General features: G+C 42.1%; 3 protein-coding genes across 3 annotated transcripts; all 3 read left to right on the top strand.

Moving 5' to 3' along the window:
• rasd2b (RASD family member 2b) lies at positions 1-1,392 on the top strand. Its single transcript, XM_073475298.1, has 2 exons — positions 1-628; positions 848-1,392. The coding sequence occupies exons 1-2, from the start codon at positions 1-3 to the stop codon at positions 1,390-1,392; spliced, it is 1,173 nt and encodes a 390-aa protein (XP_073331399.1).
• Positions 1,393-7,360: 5,968 nt separating this feature from the next.
• LOC141002853 (uncharacterized) lies at positions 7,361-14,188 on the top strand. Its single transcript, XM_073474264.1, has 4 exons — positions 7,361-7,447; positions 8,496-8,719; positions 11,741-11,852; positions 12,661-14,188. Exons 1-4 carry the CDS (start codon positions 7,363-7,365, stop codon positions 13,626-13,628), a joined length of 1,389 nt encoding a protein of 462 aa, XP_073330365.1. The 5' UTR covers positions 7,361-7,362; the 3' UTR covers positions 13,629-14,188.
• An 822-nt stretch (positions 14,189-15,010) lies between these two features.
• Positions 15,011-17,953, top strand: LOC140996243 (GTPase IMAP family member 9-like). Its single transcript, XM_073466574.1, has 3 exons — positions 15,011-15,160; positions 15,364-15,435; positions 16,838-17,953. The coding sequence occupies exons 1-3, from the start codon at positions 15,082-15,084 to the stop codon at positions 17,767-17,769; spliced, it is 1,083 nt and encodes a 360-aa protein (XP_073322675.1). The 5' UTR covers positions 15,011-15,081; the 3' UTR covers positions 17,770-17,953.
• The last annotated feature ends 216 nt before the right edge of the window (positions 17,954-18,169 follow it).

Below are 18,169 nucleotides of genomic sequence, written 5' to 3'. Positions count from 1 at the left end.
ATGGAAGTGGGCAGCATCTCCACCGGCGCGCAGATCACCTCCATCCCTGCTCCGCACCAGCTCAGCTGCCCCTCCATAGACGGTCCACAGTTTCATGGCAATATGGACGGGCAGTGCGCCGGGTCCTCCAAAGTCTTACTGGCTTACAAAAACGCGTCGCAGCACCTGAGTTCGTCGGGACTCAAAGCGGGCTTGGGGTTACTTAAAGTGGCCACGTCTCAGTGGAAACAGGAGAAGAAGACGCGCGCAGAGGCAGCCGTAAGACAGCTGTCCACTGTCAACAGCAGCTTTCCCTGCAAACGATCCCCACTGGATCAGCTGGCAGCTCTGGTTCTCCACGGTCAAACCCGGCAGCGCCACATCGGCCAAGAGCACCGACAGGACCACCTTCACTCCACCAAGCCGCAGAACTGTAAGCGCATCGTGGTTCTCGGTGCGCCACGGGTCGGCAAGACCTCCATCCTGAGAAGATACCTCCGGGACGGATTTGTGGAGGAGTACAGTCCCACCTCAGAGGATTTCCTCAGGAAACTGTTTCGTATCCGCGGAGAGACGTACCAAATTGACATCCTGGACGCGTCCAGGGAAAGGGACTTCCCAGCCAAGCGGCGGCTGTCTATCCTCACCGGTGAGTACTGGCTCAGTCATCTCTGTCCTGCAAACTGTGTAGTTTTTTTATTTGTTCATAACAGAAGAAACAATGCAGGTGATAGATGCATGCGTAAAAGGTGCATGGATATGTCAAGAAAAATAAACTATCGGAGGAAGATAATTAGGGCTTAATTTATTTTTGATTTTATTTAAGGAAAAATAATTGATTTCTTTTCCATGATAATTTTTTTTGCAGGTGACATTTTTCTGCTGGTATTCAGTCTGGATGACCGGAGCTCTTTCGAAGAGGTTTGCGCCCTGCGAGCGGAGATTCTGGCTGCTAAATCCAAGCTCACCAAATCCTCTGTGCCAGAGCAGTGCGCACAGCCGCCGGTTCCCCTGGTGGTCTGCGCCAACAAAGTGGATCTCCTGGAGTCTGAGAGAGGACTATCAAAGGCAGAGGTGCTCCGAGTCCTCGGAGACGACTGTGCCTATTTTGAAACTTCTGCGAAGGACAGCACGAATCTCGAGAAAGTCTTCGAGACTTTGGCAAAGCGAGGCGGGCTTCCGACTGAAACTGGCCCGTCTCAGCACCGCAAAGTCTCTCTCCGCTCGTACCAGGAGCTGCGCACGGGCCGTGTGCCGGGCAGGGGGAGCCAGGCCCCGGGGCGCGATGATCCCTGCGGCGCCCTGCACCCACTGGCTCGTCGGCCGAGTTTTCGCACGGATCTCCGACAAGTCATTGGGCCACATACGGCAAGAAAGCCCGGCAAAGCACTGGAAAAATGTCAGATCCAGTGAGAGACTAATAGAGTTTGAGTGTTGTGGAGCAAATTAAACAAAAGCATCGATATTCATTGAAATATAATGCATTTTCGCTGTCAAGTTACATGGACTTGAGTGTATGTTTTCAAAATAAAATATTTTTTAATATCACTATGGCTTGCTTATTAACATCTATCTATCTATCTATCTATCTATCTATCTATCTATCTATCTATCTATCTATCTATCTATCTGAGTGTGTATTGTTTGTTATCCAATCACTCAACTGTGAGGGAGAAAGTGGGAGTATGTTGAGTCAGGAACCTTGATCATTTGATTACTGTATGACTATTGCATAATCTGTATTCAGAAATCTATTAGGTAGCAACTCTCTCTCTCACCCACTCTTTTTTTCCTCTTCCTCTGTGTGTGTGTGTGTGTGTGTGTGTGTGTTATGCATGGATTCGTGATTGCCAGAGGTCCACAGCCTGAATCCCACACATCCTGAGCAACCACATCAAAGTCAGGGTTTCCAGTTGGCATATACCTTCCCATCCCACACATCTCTATAAATGACTTCTCATCCTGTGCGCCCCTCATGCACGTCAACCACGTCCACACAAGTTATGTAGCTTTCACCTCCAGGATGGCTGTCAGCTCATTGGGTGTTCTGTGCAGAGGCCTCTGTAACAGGCGGAGAAGAGAGTGGATGTGAGGCAGGGTGTTGGTCTGCTTACATCTCTCTAAGTGTAGCAGGGTAGCACCAAGATATGACATGTCAGGATGAAAGTCCTTTCAACAGACGACATGAATTATAATGTGAGAAAGAAACAGTTGTACTGCAGTGATTGCCCTGACACAGTTTAAGACACCTCACACACATCCATGGGCGTCAGAAGCATTTAAAGAGGGTGGGACAACTTTAATGGAGTGTTGTTTGTCATTTCATGTATTCTGAGGCCTTTAAACAGGCAGTTTGATACTTAAGTTAGTGGTAGGCCTACATTTTGCAATCTTATCCAGAAAAAGTTTTTGAAGATAATAAAAAGCTAAACATATATAAATTGATTCAGTGACTCATTCATAACAGCTTTGTGGCACAGGCTTATAATACTGTAACTTTTTGGCTATAAATACACATTTGCTAACATTTTAAATAGAAAATAACTTAAAATTCAACACATAGAATCAAAAACTCAAATGAAATATCCAAATTATTGTGATACAATCATTCACCAGCAATGACTTTTCTATTTAATAAATTCCAAAACCTCACACTGTTATAATATCACCTAATGTAATGGTGGCACTGCAGTAATAGTTTAGGGTTTAGGGATTTAGGGATAAATCTTTATACAATCTTTATATCTTTATATACATACATACATATATACAAACTGTGTAAAAAGTTAGGTTACGCTAAATTGTCCGTAGGTGTGAATGTGAGCGTTAATGGTTGTTTGTCTCTTCATGTCAGCCCTGTGATGAACTGGCGACTTATCCAGGTTGTACCCCACCGTGACCCAATGTCAGCTGGGATTGGCTCCAGCCCCCTGTGACCCTGATAAGGATAAGCAGTTTCAGATAATGGATGGATGGATCTTTATACCCTCTGTCCCTTTTTGTTTAGTTCACTTGTTTCACTTAATTTTATCCCTTTCCTTCCCTCCCTGTTTTTAGTCTTGTTTGCCATCTCCCTTTCCTCTCTCCTGCCATGTTTCCCTTCTTCCTATCTAGTTTACTCTCTCTGTTTGAGGCTCTTTGTGGTGACAGTGTCTGACCCACCTCAAGTCAGCTGCCTGGCATTGGCACTTCAGTGACTAGTTAACGTTTGCGCCGTATTTGCGAGGATATGTGCATGTACTGACTGTGTCAGTCTGCCTCGGTGCAAGGTGGCAGTGAAAAGGAGTTTCATTGATTTGGGCATTCTCTCAATATGCAAGTGGGATGGAGACAGATGGTGCGCATTTTCAACATTTTCAACAAGTGTGTGTGTGCGAGTGTGTGTGTGCCCATTTGTAACAAGCTAAATAAAAGGACACTGTCTCTTGTGCACTGATAAATGGTCTAATAACACCCATCCCACGCTGTCACCTAAAAGTGGTAATAAAAGTGCTACCTCTCACCCCTCTTCTTTACGTATGTAATGTGATAATCACCGCATGTCACTGTCCTGCCCCCATGTGTATTTTTTCTCAGAAAGGAAAACGTGAGAGTAGTTTCTCTAATCTGGGAGCCCTAATTGGGTACTTAGGTAAAGGTGTGTAGTCTGGATATGTGAGTCATGGTGCCTGAAAGCCTCAGAACATTTTCTGCACCAATGTCAGGCCAGGAAAACCTAATATTGAGTATAAAGAGCCCCTCCTAATAATGCATGCAGGGAAGCTCATATCCACTTACACGCATTATTAAATGCATAGCCTGATGACCTGTAATCATCTCACCTCATTCCTACTAGCTACGACACATAGGCTAAGCAGTATACAACTCTAGTGAGGTCAGGTTTACCATTCGAAAAGTTTTTTATTTTTATTTTAAATTTTTAACATTGTGTCCTTGATTGCAGACAGATAAAAACAGGCCTCTCATTTGTAGCAAACAGATTTTTGATCGCTGAAATGACAGTTGTCCCGTGCAAGTGATATTAGCTGTAACTTTTCGCTAATTATGCTAACGTTAACTGAAAAGGCCTCTGTTGGCTCACTGTAATGTCTCCAGATTCTTGTTTAACAATGAGAAAGCCCTAAAAGTGGTCAAAAATATGCAGTTGATGCCTTCATGTATGATACTGTGCTGAAAGATTGAAGCTAAAGCTGTCAAACCGGTGAGGGAGAGTGGCAACAGGGGAAGGACCCACATGCTGACAGGATGATTTCAATGATTTAGAGATTCAGTAGGCTTACAGGCAGGTCCAGGTTACGGTTCAGCTTACAGAAGCTCGCAAGCAGAAAACTTGAGGCATGAAAGCCAACATTGTGGCGGCAATAATGGCAAGAAAATGCACGGGAATCAGTGAAGAGAGAGGTGACTGAATGGAAGGACATTGAGGAAGAATGAGCCAGAACATGACAGAGGTGGACATTGTGACAAAAGCTACACATCCAAGGACAAAAGTCAGCATTCTCACCAGTTGATGATATAGAACAGTGTTTCTCAAACTTTTCACACTTTGTACCACCTCAGAACATATTAGGCTTTCAAAGTACATACATAATGACTGATGCTGCACATCATGCTGCTTAAGTAGCTAATAGCACTTGTGCACGGTACATTGTTGTCAACTTCAGTTTCAACAGGGCTGCTTTAAAATACGCACCTCTTTCTCCGCACCGGGTAGTTTCCTTTTTGGAGCCATGTTTGTAGTGTTTTTGAACCTTTCATTTGACCTGTGCTTAGGCCTACTATGTTGGCGGCACAGTGTCACTTCAGCTTGTAACTACTGTAAGTATGACCGTGTGGTGTGCATAAACCTGACCACAAGAAAAGACTTATTTAAATGACATTTCAATGTAAGTTCTGCAGCATTTTTAACAGCTTAAAACAGCAAAAGTTTTTAAATTAAAGGTTGAGATCATTCATTGACTGATTTTTAAGCCTAATCAAACTAAATAAACAAACTCTCACTGTATATGTATAAGTCTTTTGTGGCTCCAGAGGTGGCTGCTTATGCTTTTTCTTGTGGGTCTGCATACAGAGTATCCCTCTTACTAGAGCTGCGTACACACCACTTGAACATGTGGATAAATCCAAAGCTCAACAGGCCTCTCTTAGTTACAGCTGCTAAGCTATGATCGGACAATCACTAATTGTTTGTCTGTAAAGATATTTGTATCCTTCATCATGTAAAAGTGTTATGTTTTGGCCACAATAGGCCTTCTCAAATGTAATACCATCAATGGACTGACTGATGTTGAATGGCTGTTTGTTCATGTTTTCTGTCTCTGTAAGTGTGTCAGTCTGAACTCAGCCTTGTTGCTATCGCGTGCTGGGAGGTTCACATTGCAGGAAACTGCAGCACTACTGCAACTGGCCCCGACGACTATTGCTGCACGTGTAGTGGTACTTTTCATCTAGCTCTTTGTTACAATGGTCACTGCGCACACAAGGACACACACAAGGACACACACACACACACACACACCCTCATATACAGCCAAACACTTATGAACAAGTGCTCCTGCCTCTGTTTGCACGTGTGGAGGATTCACATATGTTCCTGATGTTCTGTCTGTCGGTCTGTTTCTCTGACACACACACACACACACACGCACGCACGCACGCACGCACGCACGCACACACGCACACACACACACACACACAAACACACACACACACACACACACACACACACACACACACACACACACACACACACACACACTACTGAAACGTGATGCTGTTTTTCCACTCAGCCTTGTTCTTCGCCAGAACAACTGTTCTGATCATAAGCGGCCAGTTCTACAAACCCAATTTCTTTGCATTTCCTTGCTGACACATTGTGGATGCTTGGTGTTGCACACACAAAACTGTTTATAGGCCACTTCAGTTGGACAACGAGCAGAGTTTGGAAGGTCTGCATCAGATGCAGTCAACTCCTCCTCTACTATGATTTCAGACCTCCTGATGTTGAATGCACACAACCAGTAGGATTAGAACATCCGCTACTGCTGTCATCACATCATTTCCTGACTTTCTGTGAGTTCAAATACAAGGTGGGACATGATGATGTCTACACCTGGCGTATGGAAAGTTGTTTTTGTCAACAGTCCAATCAGTCACTAGTTCACTGCAGCAGGGGCAAGATCATGCCACATAGATAAGGATGTAGGGAGGCAGGCAGCTTGTCACGCAATGAGATGACAGAGAAATGAAATGACAGCGATGGAACAAGCACACAAATGTGACAGGTTGAAAGCTGGTACACTCAGGCTGTTACAAGTTGAGAAAACAGTAAATTTGTGGCCTGTAATGATGTTAAAATTGTAAAAAATGTATGTTAAATTCATGATCGTTAACGCTGTCACTGTTGTACTCTGCCACAATTTGTTAACTTCCTGCAGAAGGGCTGTCTGTCCACCATGGTTGAATCGAGCACGCGGACCCTGCCATTTGGCGGACCCTGCCACCTCTCCAGCTTCAAACAGTGTTCTGGGGACCATATTTTCCTCTGAGAACAGCTTGTTTATTCACTTATGGAAAAAAAAAAATAATTGTATTATTAGGCTACCTCATTAATATTGTAAATATTGAAATTCTGACTTTGAAATGTTCCTTTCCAAAACTACATAGTGCCCCTTAAAGTAAGTTTGTTTGTTTACTTAATATCAAAACGTGCCCGTAGGGGCCCCAAAGTCCACCTGGTCTAATTTAACCGTTTGATCCGGCCCTGATAACAATCAATCATGTGATTATCAGTCAAAGAGCTTGAAGGCTGTGCTTGTGTTACACTTTCTAGAATACTCACATCCACAGACCTGTTCAGCATACCCAGGGAGCTGTGGACAGCCCTATACAAAGCAATAGGACCCCCCCTACAGGCAGGAAGAGCACTACAGGGAGGAAGTGAAAGTGAAGCTACTGCAGCAGCAACACGTCTGATCACCTGCGGGCTGGGAAAACAAAGTAAGAAGCAAACTAATGGTATTATAACAGTTTGTGTAGATTAAGAGTATTTGTCAAGGGAAGTAAAGTGTGTGTGTGTGTGTGTGTGTGTGTGTGTGTGTGTGTGTGTGTCTTGTACCAGTTTTGTGAGAGCAGTGAGCTTCAGCCACTCTGTGCTCAACAGAGCGAAAGTGAGAGCTGTCCCGGATGTTGTTGTGACTGTGATAAACTCTGTCCTCCTCTGAACAGCCTGCATTATATGACCACACAGTTTCAACAATCAAAGTGTATGTTGGATTGCAATCGGATTGAATATATTCTGCCTCTCTTTCTGTCTCTCTTCCTGTCTCTCTTTGTCTCTCTCTCTCCTTTTAAAAGGATTTCAGCAGAGTTGAACTTACAGAGATGACACCAGGATGGATCCCAGGTTTAATTCTGCTTGTGCTGTTCACATTATGTGATCAAATCCACGGCCGTTATCAGCACAAAGGTACAGCACACTACGCATACATCATGAAGACTGCTTTCACAGGGATGCATCAGATTTTAATAGACACGCAGACACAGTGACACAGATGTACAAACAAGGGTGCAGTACAGTAGGTATGACAGTGGGGAAGAGTGAATGAGTGTCTCTGGTTCATTGGTGCGTGCTGCCATGCTTCATAATGTCCACTAGAGGGCAGACAGAGTACACAGAGTTTGGTTCAGATGATAAAAGTTTGACTTTACAACATAAAGGTGGGTGATATTAAAGGAAGCAATGTCTCTGCAGGTTTATCATGAGAGGAGAGCTAAAAATAGAAAGCCCTTCAACTGACAAAATAAAGTCAAAGGTTTAAGACCAGTCAAAAACCTTTAAATTACCCTTAAAGGGGCACTATGTAGTTTTGGAGAAGAAATTCAAACTCTACTACTAACAGTAGGATTACTGTATGTATATTTTTGAGCCAGCAGATTTGGTGACATTTTCAGAAGACCCTAATAAATTCATTATTGAACCAAACTTCATGACAAATTAGTTTGTGTTCCTCTCATTCCATGACAGAGAGAGCTGTAGAAATCATTGGAAGTAAAGACTGCCATCACATACATGTTCTTTACAAGTGGATGTAAACTTTTGCCCATGACTGTATATGTACATACATAGTTGTCTGTGGTGACTCACCCTGTGATCCCAGGTCCCCATCCAGGCAAACTCTAGGGCTGCTGGCTCCAATGCTAACTTAGACGTGAGCTAATTTGGTGATATGCTGCCCCCTTTGTTTTTGGAGCTACCTTAAAATTCTAAATGCCATATTCTACAAATAACGCCTTTAAAGCTGCTGCATGTATCAGCACTCCTGATGACTTTGAATGAGAATACATAGAGTTACAACCAGGATCCAACCACACATTCAACATATTTCAAATCAAAGCAGTCAAGTGTGATTTCATCAATAATTCTTGGCAAATGATTGGAAATATGTAAACAAACACACCTCCTGAAACAGATTATTTTATTTATTAACACCATTTTTTGTTTATTCATGTCACAGGTTCAACACATCCAAAAGACTTGACAATCATCCTTGTTGGAAAAACTGGAACAGGAAAGAGTGCTTCTGGAAACACCATCCTGGGTACAAACGCCTTTAAAGAGGAAATGTCGCCTGAGTCTGTGACTGCAGGCTGTCACAGAGAAGAGGTGAACGATGGCGGCAGGAACGTTGTCGTCATGGACAGCCCGGGGCTGTTCGACACACAGAAAACACAAGCAGAAGTGAAAGCAAAAATTAAGGAGTGTGTTAACCTGTCAGTTCCTGGACCACATGCCTTTCTGTTAGTGATCAGTCTGAAGTCAAGATTCACAGAGGAGGAGAAGGCAGCTGTGAAGTGGATCCAGGATAATTTTGGCTCAGATTCCTCCATGTATACCATAGTCCTGTTCACACATGCTGACTCCTTAGAGGGTAAATCTGTGGGAGAATATGTGAGCGAGAGCAAAGATCTACAAAGACTGATAAACGAGTGCGGAGGAAGATACCATTCACTCATCAATGACAAGGGACGAAGCAGAACCCAGGTCAGAGAACTCCTGGAGAAGATAGACAACATGGTGAAGTCCAATGGTGGAAAACATTACACCAATGAGATGTACCAAGAGGCCCAGAGGGAACTTGAGGAGGAGAGGAAAAAGTGGGAGGAGGAGGAAGAACGAAGGAAGAAGCAAGAGGAAGAGAGGATCAGGTGGGAGGGGGAGGAAGAAGAAAGGAAGAAGCAAGAGGAAGAGAGGATCAGAGAGGGGTCTGGTTGGCACAAAGGGCTGAAGTCAGTTGTTGATGTGGTAAACGTAGTTGTTGATGTGGGAAATTTACTTGTTAATGTGGGAAGATTATTCAAGAGCGATGGACAGGGGGGAGAAAAGGGGCCGAGTGAAGTTCACGAGTGGAACACCCAGTATAATATTAGAATGGATTGCCCTGGATGCAGGAAGGAGCCCATAGAGAATGCCGCTGTGCAGCGTCTAGAATATAGTGACAAGCCCCCGGAGCCAGGTAACCTCCAGGTTGTCAAGGAGATAGATGAAACACTCGCAGACGGCGTTAAATTCATTAAAAAAAAGTGTAAGCAGTGGTTCGGTCGGTGATAAACAAGATAAATTTGAAGAAATATTAGCTGAGCCTGAAACACTTGATTACCTCTGCTAAGATGCCTGCTAGCTAAAATCAACAGAAACACAGGGTTCCCAAGCATCCCGGAAAACCTGGGAGTCAGCTGACCCATTTACCATTCACTGAAAACACATAGAAAATTAGACAAGAAGCGAAATCTTGTTTTGCCCTGGAAAATTATTTCAACAGTCTCCTGCTGTCCTTTAGCTGGGACAGAAGTACTAGGCTAGATCAGTTAGCAGTGTGTTAAATAAAAGAAAATGCTGCATGCTACTTATCGGTGTATAAGCTCGATTCCTACATTTTAAAGCAACATTGTGCAACTTTTTTACCTTAAAGGTCCTATTTGTAAGAAAATGCCAATTCCTACATAATGTTGCTTTAAGCAGTATCAGTGGCATATTCGATGCTAGTATTGCTATCAGAACGACCCTAGTTTTTATAAGGTTTACAGATTAACGGTGCTTTATTCCCAACTTGTTTTAATGATTTGATTCAGTTTATGGATGTATTAAGGAGAACAAATTCAGTTGTTAGAGTTGACATGTTTGCTAGCTTGTTTCTCAACATTAGCGAGGAGCAATGGTTTCAAATCTGGTTTCAAATCTGTGTTGGGCAAATGATGTTTTCACTTTTAGTGCTCCCCTTAAGGTGATCAAATATCCTTAAAGACATTCCACCTTGATGTCACTTAATGCCACATTATGCCACTAGTTAACTGAATTTAAAGTAAAATATGAAAGCTGTTATGAACACTGTTAGGCTCATCTGACAGAGGTTAATAAAATACAGGCAAGAGACAAGTTCCCTGTGCATGCACCGCTTCCAGAGGTTTCCCAGTGGAATTCATCAGAGTATGTAGAGCAACAGGCTATATTTCTATTTTTGGAAAAAAGACAGAACTCGAGAGAATAATAGCCTGTTTATAGACTTAAAACCCTTTCCATCAACACTCCAAGTCAGAAGATGGTGCTAGTTTTCAACTGCCTACAAACATCAGAAGAAGAAGTCAAACCCACAGCCTCTTCACTACTCACACTTGGAACAACACCATCGACCTCCTGTGAGCCGGAAATCGAAAGTAAGACACAAGAGAATGTATTTGTAACATTTGGAGTACATTTAGACTTTTTTTTTGCTCAGAGTAGTAGAGTGTGTGTGAGAGAGGTTCTGACATAGGCTTCTTTTGGGGACAAATTTCAGACTTGAGAGTAGTTAACTGGGGACAGGAAACTGTGCCCCACTTGAGAAAAAGTAGATTTGCACATCAGTAATAAAGGTTGAGGTAAAGATGAGGCAAGTAGGAATGCAGGAAATGAATGTAGGTCAGTGTAGAGTCCCGAAGGTGGCGTAAGGCAAAGTGTGTGTATGTGTGTGTGCGTGCATGTGCGTGTGTGTTTGTATGTGTGTGTGTGTGTGTGTGTGTGTGTCTGCCTTGAGAACCTGTTAACCCTGCCCCCGTGACTGTGCAGCCTCTAATGTGAATACACGTGTACACACATTGTAATCTGTCTTGCAGTAATATCTGCATCACGTTTTCATGCACTTTAATGAGTTTTGGAGAGTTCTGTGAGAGCTTAATCAGCTTAAGCTGCCTTGTTCTTGACAGTATGAGAGAAAGTGAGAGCTATCTCGGGTATTATTGTAACTTGAATAGGGTTTGTCCATCTCTACTTTCCAAGGGAATACTGCATTATATGACCAAAAAATTTAATGCAATTTTTATTATGTTGTTTTCATTCTAATTGTTTGTTCATTGCAATCTGATTTAATAGATTTTAATGTTTTAATTACATTTAAAGTTAAACTTACAACAAGATATCCCATTTTTAACGTAAAGGATTAACTCTTACAGGTCACTTTTGACGAAATCTGTCTTATTCTTCTGCTTTTGAAAGTAGATCAGTACTCTATGTTCTGCTGCTCAGCACTGTGAACCACCAGCTGAAGGGAAACTTAAACAGAAACCAAAACTTTGTTTGTTGAAGTCAACAGTCAGAATAAGGTTGGGGAGTTTCCATTGAAAAGTACTGATCAACAGTTACAGGAGGGACAAAGTTATAAAGTAAAGCAGTTAGCAAGATTTATTTTATGATTTTCATTTTAAATCTTTTCTTTTTTTCTTTAAGGCTTCTGCAGAGTTAACAGTTACAGAGATGACACCAGGATGGATCCCAGGTTTAATTCTGCTTGTGCTGTTCATATTATGTGATCAAATCCACGGCCGTTATCAGCACAAAGGTACAGCACATTACACATACATCATGAAGACTGCTTTCACAGGGATGCATCAGATTTTAATAGACACGCAGACACAGTGACACAGATGTACAAACAAGGGTGCAGTACAGTAGGTATGACAGTGGGGAAGAGTGAATGAGTGTCTCTGGTTCATTGGTGCGTGCTGCCATGCTTCATAATGTCCACTAGAGGGCAGACAGAGTACACAGAGTTTGGTTCAGACGATAAAAGTTTGACTTTACAACACAAAGGTGGGTGATATTAAAGGAAGCAATGTCTCTGTAGGTTTATCATGAGATATCCAAGATATGGATATAGTCATGACCTGATATCATCATAAATATAACTGCAAAAATGCTTTAAAGGTGCACTATGCAGTTTTTGGGGAAGAAATTTTAATCAGAAGAGAAATATCTTCATTGACTAAATAAACATACTGTCTTCATTTGCATGACTGAACAAACAATCTGACCTCAAATGACAACACAATTTCACACTGTTTTACTTTGTATATGTGGCGGACCCTGCCACCTTTCTAGCTTCAAACAGTGTTCTGGGACCTCATTTTCCTCTGAGAACAGCTTGATTATTCAGTTTTTGAAAAATTGAATATTTCTGATTTTGATTCTTACCTCATTAATATTCTAAATATTACAATTCTGACAATGAAAACTCTAAAACTACATAGTGCCCCTTTAAATACTGTAGTTAGTTAAAGCTATCTATCAGTGCAAACACACACACACGCACACCTCCTGAAACGGACTATTTCATTTATCAACACCAATTTATTATTAATTGTCCACAGGTTCAACACATCCAAAAAACCTGACAATCATTCTGGTTGGAAAAACTGGAACAGGAAAGAGTGCTTCTGGAAACACCATCCTGGGTACAAAGGCCTTTAAAGAGGAAATGTCGCCTGAGTCTGTGACTGCAGGCTGTCACAGAGAAGAGGTGAACGATGGCGGCAGGAACGTTGTCGTCATGGACAGCCCGGGGCTGTTCGACACACAGAAAACACAAGCAGAAGTGAAAGCAAAAATTAAGGAGTGTGTTAACCTGTCAGTTCCTGGACCACATGCCTTTCTGTTAGTGATCAGTCTGAAGTCAAGATTCACAGAGGAGGAGAAGGCAGCTGTGAAGTGGATCCAGGATAATTTTGGCTCAGATTCCTCCATGTATACCATAGTCCTGTTCACACATGCTGACTTGTTAGTGGGTAAATCTGTGGAAGAATATGTGAGAGAGAGCAAAGATCTACAAAGACTGATAAACGAGTGCGGAGGAAGATACCATTCACTCATCAATGACAAGGGACGAAGCAGAACCCAGGTCAGAGAACTCCTGGAGAAGATAGACAACATGGTGAAGTCCAATGGTGGAAAACATTACACCAATGAGATGTACCAAGAGGCCCAGAGGGAACTTGAGGAGGAGAGGAAAAAGAGAGAGGAGGAGGAAGAACGAAGGAAGAAGCAAGAGGAAGAGAGGATCAGATGGACGGAGAGGAAAAAGTGGGAGGAGGAGAAGAAACACTGGGAGGAAGAGCTAAGAAAAAAGAGAGAGACAGTCAAACACGAGACGAGCACGTTTAATTGGCGTGACATGGTAGTATTTGTTCAACTGCTAAAGGTCGGTGCAGATTATTATAACAGTAACCCTGAAGTCGTCAAGGAAATAAGTCATGCAATTGTTGAAGGTTCTAAATACATTAAAGATGGTGCTAAGCAGCTGTTCAAGCAATTCATGGAGGGACTAAATAATGCCAACTGAACCAAGTACTTGCGTTTACTGAGATGATAGCCTAATAGCTGTTTCCTAAAGTCACCGCTTAAAGCTCACAGACAGTAATTATTAACTGCTTTTGCTATTTTTATTATTTGGTGCTGTGAATAGACTGACAGCTGTGATAACACATTATTAAAGTTGGCAGTGACATTTGGAGTTTATTAAGATGTATCTGTTCAGTTGATTTGTCAGTACTGTCTAGACGGCGACTGAAAATGATCTTTTTAAATAATGAAGCTCTTTGTTAACATCTGCACCATTCCATTAATGTATCTTTGATTTCCCTTTAGAGTTGTGATTAATTGTCAAATTAAACAAACTTTTGTCTCACTTATTCTGTGGATGTGGTTGTGTAATAATGTTGCATATGTGCACGATGAGTGCTGAGCATTTTTTCTGTTCAAGAATTTTTAGATTTACGTTGCGTGAAAAAAATATGTCGCAGTTGTTTTTTTCTACTATTGAAATGAGATACGTGCTATATACAGATGTTTTTCTATGTCATTGTGTCAGCAAAAAAAAGGTCAATAAAGGTTTGAAGGTCAGTTTGTTTTGTCCTGGCATTCATTTATAATTCCATTTATTTATTCGTAAGTGTTACAACAAGGCTATGATTTCACAGAAGAAATGAGTAGAGCCATAATTGTAATTTTAAACATACAAAGTCACATTTAAAGCAACATTGTGAAGAAATTCGCATTTTGTGCGATTTGACGCCCCACAGAGTTTCTGAGTGCAACACTGCTGTCGTAAATACAAATCCCAGGTCTGTAACAATGTGTCAGACGTAATGTAGGTGTTAACTACACACAAAACTCATTACGTCATAACAATGTTATGCGTTGAAAACGTCATTTGTTCGAAGAAATGCTGTCAAAGTGCCCCCCTGGAGGCTCCTATGGTAGAGAAAACATGCTAAAGTGCCCTCTAGGTTGCCCTTCCAGTGGTCAAAATCTGTGCCGTCTCTTCATGATAAATATATCACGACTCTCTATGCGCTGGTGCCCCCCTGCATACAGCTGGTGCCCTTATTTATTTTTTCCGCCCCTGCCCCTCAAACATCCACCACTGGTAGATATTTAAGAGACGTCAACAATTGAAGGATGTGATGTCATTCAAAAGGTTTTCTTGTTCCCTCCCTTTTTAAACAATGTGGCCTTATATGGTTATAATAAGATGACCTAATGTTTATCAGCTAAACAGCTTGAATGCAGTTTCCATGTTGCGGTCACACTTTCTAAAACATACCAGCCATAGCCTGACACAAACCTGTTCTACATATTCAGAGAGCTGTGGACAGCCTCTGTGGGGGATGCACATTTTTTAGATGTAAACCAAAGACAATACAAGGAAATAGGAAGCCCCCCGTGCATAACTTAGGCCAGGCTTCCAGAAGTTTCCCAGAAACCTAACGTGAGAGTCAAGCCACAGAGCTTCTATGTTCACTACTCAGGCCTGGAACGACACATTTGGCCACCTGGGAACTGGAAAAGGTCAATCCGCAGTAATGGCTGAAGGTAGGACAATCTACGTGACTTGATGTTAAAACAGAAAGAATGATCCTTTGATAACTATCAGATGTGTGACACTGACTGTGATACTGTGACACTGGGACGAGCACAAGAAGGAGATAGGAAAAAAAATGCAGACCTTGATGAAGTTCTCAGTGACTGATAGTCTATTTTCTTTTGTGTCTCAATGGTATCATTTCATATCACAGAAATACCACTGCGAGAAAAGAAGCAGAGAACTCTACCTCGGACTGATGGGTGTGGTCTGAACAACTTTGACGGTATGCTCATTCATTGCCTCTCTCACTAAACCTCTCAGTATCATTTGACATATGCCACTTTCTAACAATGAACGCTTTAGTTAAATTAGAGACTTTATTAATGTTAATACGTGGTTTATTGTTTCTGAAATCAGTAACAAATTTTGGGTTGCCAGGTTGTGAAAAGTCCTTCTTGAGTGTTGCTGTCGATCTTTGTAGCTGCTCGGCTTATCAAAAAGTAAAGTAAAATGGGGCACTTCTTAAAAGATTTCTTGACTTTTGAGTTCTTGCAACTTATGATCATGGGACTGGAGTTGTCACAAAGTCATGAATGAAATAGTTCTTCCACTACAATTAGACATAAGAGCATGGTTATAAATATAATAAATGGGTCATGAACAAGTTTAGGTTCCAGTTGCCCTGTAACTATTTTGCAAACAGGACGGTAAGCGATTGAACGCTCTTCCTGAGAGATGAAAGCTGCTCTGACATCAATGTTTCTCACCAAAACACATTGTGTGTGTTTCCTTTCTCAAAAAAAACAAACAAAAAAAAAACTTGCAATGTCGACTTCTGTAATATTTTAAATGAATCAATTTTATGTATTATAAGAAATGGATACGAGACTGCCAAGTCATTTGAATGAAAATCATTCACAATTTTGGTGTTTCCAGCTTTGCTTCCGCATTGTGCGGCCTACTGCCAACAAGCTTTAGTGTTTGTCCTGCTGGCCCCGCCCGTGTGGTCCCACTAACAAATACCTTTTCTCGGCTCTAGCAAAAATGTAACTCCATGTTTTAAAAAAGGCATAACAGACAGTGTAATAACCCCCCCCCCCCCCATTTGATGTTTGAGGTGTCCTAGAAACATTTTTACAGGCGTCTGTTTTATAATACTTTTTAGGCCACAGGGTATTTATTTAGTTCCAACTAACAGTGCCTTACTCTCACCAACATTGCTCAATAGTGCTACTAGCAGTCAAAGACTCGCCAGGGTACGCTGTATGAAGTCATTACGGAATTAACTTAATGTAAATATACAAGTTTTGTTCATTTCAAGTTGACTAAACTTATAATTTTTTATTTTCAGGCCACTTTCAGAACGTTTATAAACAAATTCCTCTAACTTGAAGTGTTTTGACTTTAATGACGAGTTGGATGAATGTACTGGACAGAGTTCAATCAACTAATTAAAATAAGCTTCTAAAGAGACATGATCAGCCCAAAATATTTACCGTCTACCTTTAAAGAAAAAGCTTAAAGATGAATCGAGTTATACTAGAGGGAGACACACAACGTCTATAGAGGTCTTTCACAAGCCAGGCAACCCGGGTAGTGCCTATAAATCAAGACTGCAAAGAAAAAGAAGAAATGATTTACTTTTGCCTTGTTCTCAATATTTAATTTTACCTTTGCTGTTACAGCTCTAGATTTGTCTGGAGGGTTGAGGATTGTCCTGGTGGGCAAGACCGGATCAGGGAAGAGTGCATCAGGAAACACCATCCTTGGGAGAGCCGCCTTCAAAGAGGACCCGAGCCCTGTGTCTGTGACCAAGCACTGTGAGACACAGAGCGGGGAAGTGGACGGGACTGTGGTCCAGGTCATTGACACTCCAGGTCTGTTTGATACAGGCATCACAGAGGAAGAATTAAAAACCAGAATAGAGGAGTGCGTCAAGATGTCGGTGCCCGGCCCTCACGCCTTCCTGCTGGTGATCCGGCTCGGAGTAAGGTTCACTGAGGAGGAAAGGAATGCTGTGAAGTGGATCCAGGATAATTTTGGAGATGATGCCTCCATGTACACTATCATGCTGTTTACATGTAAAGATCAGGCCAAAGCTGACAATGCTCTGAAGGAGTGCAAGGAGCTGCGGAGACTCTCGATAACGTTCGGACGCAGATACCACGCCTTCAACAACAACGACGCAGACGACCGGGTGCAGGTCACAGAGCTGATCACCATGATCAAGGAAATGATACAGGATAACGGCGGGAAACACTACACGAATGAGATGTACGAGAAGGCCCAGAGGAAGCTGAGAGAGGAGGAGGAGCAAAAGAGGCAGGAGGAGGAAGAGAAGAAAGAGGAGGAGAGGAAAATGTGGGACGCAGAGAGGGAGAAGGAAGAGAAAGAGAGAGAAAAGAAGAAAAGGGTTAAAAGAAAGAATATACGTGTGGCGTCGGCTGCCGCTGTGTTGTTGGTGGCAGCTGGGGTGGTTATAGCGGTGGGAGCTGAGATGACAGTGGCTTTGGCTCTTGGAGCTCCGGTGCTCATCATGGGAGTGTTATGTGGTATAGTTGCCTTTTGCATATGGAAGGACATAAGATGCAAAGGCAAAACAAGTGTTCCAGTATAACCAGTAACAAGGACATGTCCATCAACTGCAGTATTAGTATTGCACAGATCACTACTGACTGCTAAGAACCAATCAGTGATGTTGTTTTTAGCTTTTTCTGCATTCTGCTTCCGAGATGATTTGACACAACACTGCAGTAACAGAAGTATGTGAATTTAATGTGAAGTAAACGGTATGAAATGCAGTTTTTGTTTTGTTTGTTTTCTTTTGGCTCATTTATTGCTTGGAGTTTATACATGAAACCCACACCATGACTTGGGGCTGGGTCTAGGCATAGGCATTCTTGGCACATGCAGAGAGCCTTATTACAGCTGGAGGGGTTGCAATACATTTTAAAATGTTTTAAAAGTATAGAAGGATCTCAAGTCTCAAACTTTATTTGAATGTTTATATATTTATT

The sequence above is a fragment of the Pagrus major genome, chromosome 1, assembly GCF_040436345.1.
Source record: "Pagrus major chromosome 1, Pma_NU_1.0".
NCBI lineage: Eukaryota > Metazoa > Chordata > Actinopteri > Spariformes > Sparidae > Pagrus > Pagrus major.
The sequence above is the reverse complement of the archived record's forward strand: the minus strand, read 5'-3'. Positions and strand labels throughout refer to the sequence as shown.